This window comes from Dipodomys merriami, unplaced genomic scaffold (genome assembly GCF_024711535.1).
Source record: "Dipodomys merriami isolate MVZ:Mamm:240054 unplaced genomic scaffold, mDipMer1.0.p SCAF_138, whole genome shotgun sequence".
In the NCBI taxonomy this organism is placed as follows: Eukaryota; Metazoa; Chordata; class Mammalia; order Rodentia; family Heteromyidae; genus Dipodomys; species Dipodomys merriami.
The window spans coordinates 373407-381683 of NW_027202693.1; the positions used below are offsets into that span (position 1 = coordinate 373407).

At 46.7% G+C, this 8277-nt stretch overlaps 1 protein-coding gene across 1 annotated transcript; it reads left to right on the top strand.

The window, feature by feature from the left end:
* Positions 1–218: 218 nt before the first annotated feature.
* Positions 219–4305, top strand: LOC138825576 (alpha-hemoglobin-stabilizing protein-like). The gene is made up of 4 exons (XM_070020223.1): positions 219–311; positions 2937–3086; positions 3237–3315; positions 3961–4305. The coding sequence occupies exons 3-4, from the start codon at positions 3241–3243 to the stop codon at positions 4174–4176; spliced, it is 291 nt and encodes a 96-aa protein (XP_069876324.1). The 5' UTR covers positions 219–311; positions 2937–3086; positions 3237–3240; the 3' UTR covers positions 4177–4305.
* Positions 4306–8277: the final 3972 nt, after the last annotated feature.

Here is an 8277-nt window from a genome sequence, read left to right on the forward strand (position 1 = left end):
GAGATCTCATTGGACCACCTAAGTTTCATCTGAGGTTCCTTCTTAGCTATGGGGCCAGAGATAATATATTTTTACCCTTGTCTTATTTTGGATGGTCTTTCCTCTTAGGTAGGCCCAGGTTAGCCTGGTACTTGTGATGGAGAGCAGGCAGGCTCCTGCTTCTGGCTTTTGAGGGTTAGGATTGCAGGCCCAGTTTATTTTTACTCTTTATTCCTAGTACTACCTGATTCGTGGTAGGAGTGCACAGAGGTAGACTAAATGAATACTTGATGGGAAGAAATTGGTCAAGTTAATCCTGGAGGCCTGTTAAGGTAAAACCTAAATAAGCCTTCTAGCTTCACTTGCTTTTAGCTGACATTAAAAATTACTAATTTGGGCCAGGTACTGGTGGCTCACACCTGTAATCCAAGCTACTCAGGAGGCTGAGATCTGAAGATGGCCGTTCCAAGGCAGCCCAGGCAGGAAAGTCCATGAAACTCTTATTTCCAATTAACCCCTAAAACGCTGGAAGTGGAGCAGTGGCTCAAATGGAAGAGGGCTAACCTTGAATGAAACAGCACCTAGGCCACGAGTTCAAGTCCCCGGACTGGTACAAAAAATTTTACTAATTTGGGAGGTCATAGAGCTGAGCAATATTAGTTTCCCATTAGCTTTTCTGTAGATACCACCTTTGATGTGGGTATTAGGGTGATAATGTCTACCTAAATTACGTTTTAGAGTCTTGAAGGTCACTTTTGCTGAAAGTACTAACTCTTAGGTTTACAGTTGTCTGCAAGATGATTAAGACAAGGCTGAAAACTTTGCATGTTATTCAGGACTTAACAAAGGTTCTATCGAAGGTTGATTGGACCTAAATATGTCTAACGTTCCTTTTCCTTTCCAAGGGTGAAAACACCAATATAAGAATACCTAAGAATACCTATCATTTCCCTGCTGTTCCTCCTTTTCCTCCATATAAAGCTCTTTCACACACCTGAGTTCCACAAGACCTCCTCTTCCTTCTTTTTCTTTTTTTTTTGGGGGGGGGTGCTGTCCCTTAGCTTTTTTGCCCAAGACTGGCATACTACCACTTGAGCCACATCCCCACTTTTGGCTTTTTGGTGGTTGAAGATGAGAGTCTCATGGATCTGACTACTGGAGCTTTGAACTCAGGGTCTTCCATTTGCTAGGCTGGCTTGTTCTGTTGGTGCTCTACCACTTGAGCCACATTTCCATTCTGTTTTTTTGATGGTTACTTTGGAGATGGAGTGTCTTAGACTTTTCTGCTTGTGCTGACTTGAAACTATGAGCTACCAGGTCCCAGCCTGCTGAGTAGCTAGGATGGCAGGTGTGTGAATCACCAATGCTTGACTTCCCTCCGCCACCTTTTTAAACCAGCAAATAAAATTATCTTAGTTTCTAGCTTGACATTCTTCATCTTCTCTGACCCATGTGGCCCCAGCTGACAACTCGATACTTGAAGTTTCTGATTCTCCCAAACTATCACTTTTCTCAGGAACATCAGCCAGGAACACCCTTTCTTGCCATACTTACCTTATCTGATACTTACAAGGAGTCTTTGGGCCTGAGATAAAGAATATTTTACTTAAATTTTTTTTGAAATTTTGAGTTTCCTGGTAGAGTGAAAAATCAAAAGGTAATAAAATTGTGTTACAATTTAACTGTTAGCCTCTGTGAGTGTACTAAACTCTGACACCAACCTTTTTTTGGTTGTTGTTGTTGTTAGTCATGGGGCTTGAACTCAGGCCTGGGCACTGTCTCTGAACTCTTTTGTTCAACAGCTCTTTTGTTCAAGGCTAGTGCTTTACCATTTTGAGCCACAGCATTACTTCTGGTTTTCTGGTGGTTAACTGGAGATAAGAGTCTCATGGACTTTCCTGTCTGGGCTGGCTTTGAACTGTGATCCTCAGATCTCAGCCACCTGAGTAGCTGGGATTGCAAGTGTGAGCCACCAGCACCTGGCTGATGCTAAGCTTTATGAATGAATTCCATCTGAAGGCCCCTGCTTGTAGGTTCTGCTCATGGTTATAACCGCAAAGCTGGGGGTAACTTATCTATTTCTTTGGCCTCAAGTTTTTTCAGTCAGTGTAGCATTTATTTAGCTATTAATATGCTACTTGAAGCCAGCTTATATTTGCTTTTTTAAAATTACCTTACTTTAGTTATATGGAAAAGGATTTCATTGTTGCATTTCTGTTCATATTGATAATATGTTTGAATCAATTCATATTTGCTGTGTGTGTGTAAGTGCTAGTACTGGGGCTTGAACTCAGGGCTTGGGTGCTGTCCCTTAGCCTTTTTGCTCAAAGCTGGTGCTCTACCACTTGAGCCACACCACCACTTCCAGCTTTTTGCTGGCTGTGATCCTCAGATCTCAGCCTCTTGAGGAGCTAGAATTACCGGCAAGAGCCAACAATACCTGATTTCCTTGTTTTGTTTTTGTTTTTGTTTTGAGATACAGTCTCATGTTGCAGGCCAGGCTGGCCTCATACTTAGGATCTTCCTTCCTCAGCCTCCCCAGTGCTGGGGTTACAGGCATGTACATTATGGAGCACATCTGGTCAATCCCTGTTCTCTCCTCTTACAGACTTCATCTGCAAAACATACTTATGAGGATACACACTTGACAACAGTACCTGACATACATGAATTAAAGTTGCTTCCCCCTTCCCCCTCTTTTTTTTGGGTACAGGGTCTTTCTATGCAGCCTGGCCTGGTCTTGAACTTCTGATGTCACTTGTGCTGCTGTTTCATGTGGATTGGGAGAATGACTGTCATTGCATTGTGGCCCAGCGGCTCAGTAAATGTTTCTTTTGCATTTGCTGGTGGCGGGCAAGCCTGTGCTCCTGGTTTGGTTCTTGCGTTTATCTGTTTCTTGCGGTCTCTCTATCTTTCTAGTTCCAGGCGAGCCTCACCACCCTCCTTCTCCACTCCAGGTTGACCTATCACACTCACCCAGCGCCCAGATGTAGGGCGTTTCCTTCTTAAGCTGACAATTGACTCCTTGCCCACACTAGCTCCACACAGCACACATCCAGACCCTGACTGGCGTGTGTGAGACGGACAGGACACTGCTGGATTTGAAGGTGAGCGCTCCATGGGAGAATCTCAGAGCAGAGCAGAGGTTTGGGAGGCAAGATTCTTGCAGGAAACAAGGGGCCTTTAAAAGGGGGCGAGGGAAAATACTCACGGGTGAGGGGACAGGATAATTACATCCCACCTCTTTCTCTAACCAGGAAGATGGCCCTGCTCCCAGCCAACAAGGACCTCATTTCTAAAGGAGTGAAGGAATTCAGTGTTCTGCTAAATCAGCAGGTAAGCTTGGATTCTCTGTTCCAAAGGGCAGGGCTGGAGAGAGTGTGTGTTGGGTAAGGACAGTAGAAAATGATTCTTCTTTGAATATGACGCTGCAAGGGTAATGGTGACATTGAGGAGAAGCTAGAGACAGTGAATTCAAAGCAGAGAAAGGAGGATGTGAGAATCTGCGACACTGGCTCTCCTCTTCCTTCCTTCCTTCCTTCCTTCCCTCCCTCCCTTTCTCCCTTCCTCCTTCCTTTCTTTCTTTCCTCCTCCTCCTCCTCCTCCTTCACCTCCTCCTCCTCCTCCTGCTCTTCCTCCTCCTCCTCCTGCTCTTTCTCCTCCTCTTTCTGCTTGGTACTGGGGCTTGAACTCAGGGCCTCACACTTGGCTTTTATGCCCAAAGTGGGTACTCTACCACTTGAGCCACACCTGCACTTTGAGCTTTTTGCTGCTTAATTGGAGATAAGCTTCTCACAGACTTTTCTGCCTGGGCTGGCTTTGAACTGTGATCCTCAGATCACAGCTTCCTGAGTAGTTAGGATTACAGAGGCCCGAGCCCAGTCATCAGCAATGGGCCACCAGTACCCAGCCTATTCTGGCATTCCTGAATCAAATTACTCACCACATTTCCCCTTGCCAACTCCCTCCCTCCTACCGCAGGTCTTCGAGGATCCTCTTGTGTCTGAAGATGACATGGAAAAAGTGGTGAATGACTGGATGAACATCTACATCAATTATTACAGCAAGCATGTTGTAGGGGAGCCTCAGGAGCAAGACACAGCTCTGAAGGAACTTCAGCAGGAGCTGAAGTCTCTGAGCAGCCCTTTCCTGGACAAGTACAAGACCTTCCTGAAATCTCGGGAGCATCCAAATTAGGCATCACCTTCTCCTAGCTCTTCAACTCTCAAACACCCCTAAACCCTGTCTCTGTGTGTTTTATGTGTTTCATTATGGTATTACTTTACAGTGACACCCCAATAAAGACCAAGACTGGTTTTTGCTAAACTTTGGCTCTTTTCCCACTGTCCTTCTTTTGTGAAGGCTGTTGGTCTGTTTTCCTTCAATCCTTTCTAGCTGAGACCTTGGAGAATGAATTCTTTACAGTAAAGGTAAGCAGTACTGGGCAGTGCTATCATAGGAGAGAAAATGCTGAAACAGGGGTGGGGAGTGGCAGAGGCAGAAAAAAAGAAAGGGTGAGAAAAACCTTCCAGAAATTGTGGTCCTGTGACCGGTGTACCTAAAAAAAAAGTTGTTGCAGGTCTGTTCGTCTGGCTGTAGGTCTATGGTCTCCATATTTCAATCCCCTTCCCTTAGCTAACCCAGCTTGAACAATAATCCAGGCTTTTCAACCACAGAATAATGCCTCCTCCCACCCCACCCCCACCCCTGAGACTCTCAGGAGTATGGTAGTACTTTACAGAGTTGAAAAGGGTCTTGGGAACTACTCAGCCCATCTCCTGTATTTCAGATAGGAACCCCTTGCCTTTTTTTTTTTTTTTTTTTTTTTTGAGTCCGGTCGTGGGGCCTGAACTCTGGGCCTGGGCGCTGTCCCTCAGCTCTTCAGCTCAAGGCTAGCACTCTACCACTTGAGCCACAGCGCCACTTCCGGCTTTTTTTCTTTTTGCTTATGTGGTGCTGGGGAATCGAACCCAGGGCCTCAGGCATACAAGGCAAGTGCTCTACCACTGAGCCACTTTCCCAGCCCCCACTGAGCCACTTTCCCAGCCCCCCCCTTGCCTTTAATCTTCACTTCCTTCAGACCTGAAGGGACAGCATCAGCTGGCTCTCCTCCCTGTCCAAGCCTCCTCCTGTCACTTCCCAGGTAGGGACATCTGTTTTTTTTTTTTTTGGTCCAGTCGTGGGGCCTTGAACTCTGGGCCTGGGCGCTGTCCTTCAGCTCTTCAGCTCAAGGCTAGCGCTCTACCACTTGAGCTACAGCACCACTTCTGGCTTTTTTCTTTTTGCTTATGTGGTGCTGAGGAATCAAACCCAGGGCCTCATGCATGCAAGGCAAGCGCTCTACCACTGAGCCACCTTCCCAGCGCAAAGGGGACATCTGTTCTTTCAGACCCTTACTTTAGAGTTTTTGGGTGGATCTAGGGCCAGGCCAGTCTCACTGCCTTAAAACAGAAGGATTTTTGTTTTAGACTGCAAGGGTCTGTTCTGAGAAATCCAGAGGGCTCAAGTGGGGCTCAGGAGAGGAGTAATGGAGAGGGCGTGGCCTGAGGGCTGATGGGTGTGTCCTAACAGTGAAAGGGCAGGGCGAGGAGGCTGGAGTACATCAATTAGGTGCAGTGGTGCCCTGTGGGTGGAAGGCATTTCCAGTTCTGGATTCAATGATACAAGTCTGGGCCCCACAGGGATTGTCCCTTAGGTCCTACCACCAGCAGGCTTTTTCCTCGGGGCAATGTCTCCTGTGAATAGCACTTGACCCACAAAGGATCCCTGTAACCTGTCACACCAAGGGGTCATGGTGGCTCTGTGTCCCTGCTCCTCAGAGGTAGAGATTGTTCCCTCCTGAGGCTGTTCATTTAAATCACAAGGTGACTCAGGACTATTTTCTAGGACAGGGAAAAGCTTATCCTGGCCCCGTCTATGACAGGGCCACCTGGGCACATGCCAGAGAGTAAGGGGTGAGGAAGGAGGGCCGTGACAGAGGGGAAGTGGCACAGTGGAGGCACAGGCTGTGGTCAGGGTCACATTGGTTGGATTTCATTGTCCTCCATGGACAAAGAGGTGACAGGCTGATGTCCCTGCTGGCCACCTGTGACTGCTTAGTCCAGATTCCTGCAATGTAGAGACCTCAGGATCACTGTTCTAGAGCTCTGAGACCAGTACAAGTCCTCCCTCTGTATCCTGGATTTGGTTTACAGATCTCTTATCCAGGAAGGAGGAGGAGGGAGCCAAGATTCCACTCCCTATGGTAGCTGCTCTTACACTATGGATTGTGTGAGCTGGGGCAAGGGACTCTGCCAGAGCCTCAGTTTCCCCCTGGATAGAGTGGGGGTGATTTGCAGTCCCCTGGAGCAGCACCTGACCAGCTCTCACATGTGTCCATATCTGACATTCTTACTGTTTACTTTTTAGTCCATTACACCACCCATTTGGCCCTTGTGGAAGCCCAGGGTCCTGGAACCTTTTCCCTGGGCATCCAGTCTTGCCACAAAGGTGCAGTGTGAATCTAGGGTTATGTGCATCTCACATCCTGGGAATGGAAGGCTGTGAAGTCACATGAGCACTTTCTTGCCAAGAAAGTGAGAGAAACAGATGTTTTAGGTGGGAGCTCTTCAAGGCAGGGAAACGGAGCATCATGGGAAAGATTCACAGGAAGCTGAGATCTGAGGCTTGAGATCAGAAGCCCGCCCACTCTGGCAGGAAAGTCCATGAGACTCTTATCTCCAGTTAACCACCAATAGTGGAGTTGTGGCTCAAGTAATAAGGCATCTGTCTTGAGCAGGAAAGATAAGGGACAGTGCCCAGGCCCCTGAGTTCAAGCCCCAGGACCTGTTCTCTCCCTCCCTCCCTCCCTCCCTCCCTCCCTCCCTCCCTCTCTCTCTCTCTCTCTCTCTCTCTCTCTCTCTCTCTCTCTCTCTCTCTCTCTCTCTCTTTCTCTCTCTCTTTCATACACACACAAGAGCCAATAGTAGAGGAGGACAGAAGTTCATTCTGCATATGTATAAAAGCAGTATAATGAAACTCAGATAAAATTATTAAAAGGGAGAGGGAGCTGGGAGCTGGTGTCTGTAATCATAGCTACCCAAGAGACTGAGATCTGAATAATAGTTTGAAGCCAGCCAGGCAGGAAAGTCTGTGAGACTCTTATGTCCAATAAACTACTCAGAAAAAGCCAGAAGTGTCGCTGTGGCTCAAGTGGTAGAGCACTAGCCTTGAGCACAAAGAGGCACAAGGACAGCTCCCAGGCCCAGAGTTCAAGACTCAGGACCAGAAAAACAAACAAACAAAAAGGGAGAGGGAAGAGGGGTTAAGAAAGATGGATGAATTAGATCAAAGTAAATCATATGCATGTATAAATGTCACAATGAAATCTCTTTATGTAATGAATGCATGCTAATAAAAGTGTTAAAAGAAGATTGGAAAAATCCTCCCAAAGCGCCTCAGACAAGAAGAACAAAGCAGGAAGAATGGTCCATTAAATTAATAAGTTCAGTGTTGGATGGTACCAGGCAAGGCTGTAATTGGGTGTTAGAAGATGAAACTAAAACCCACCTCTCCTGAGCTCCTGGCTCTTACTGTCTTTTCTGATGGTATCATTCTTCTGAGAGGTCTACCTTCAAGATGAAAAGATATGCATCATTTTTCAGCCATTTAGCAGAAAAACAAAAAATCAAAAAACCTCCTTCCTCAGGGTTCCAACTCATTCAATTTGATTGGCCACACATTCAGGGCTTAACCCACCAGGCCAATCAAAGAGAATACTGTTGTTGATTGGCTAGGCTGGAGGTCATGTGATTTCTGTCTTCTAGATGTCCAGGAAGCTATTGCTCTTCTATCCAGGTGGAGAAACCTGTGGTGCCTGAGAAAGCAGGGTTAAGGGTGGAGCCTCTGCTTCCCCTGGCCTTATTTCTTGTGATGCTGAAACCAATTGTTCTGCAAACGAACATTCAATGAGCAGCTATTACGTGTCTGGGTCTTAGTAGGTGCTAGATTCAAAGAACTACAAGGCTGATACTATACTTCATCTCGAGGAGATGGTATGCTAGCAGAGCGCAGGCAAATCAAGTAAACAAATGTAGATGGGGTTAGTTAATCCACGTTAAAAAAAAAGTCAGACAGGACAAATGGGTTGAAGAAGGTGGATGCTCAGGGAGATGTGACGATTGGGCAGAAAAAAGAGGAAAGGGCATTAGGAAAGTGAGGCATTAAGAGAGAGAGATGCTCTCCCGGAACTCTCTCTCTCTGGAATGTTCAGGTTGGTTCTTTGCACACGTCTCACTTGCTATCTGACTTTCAGCACCA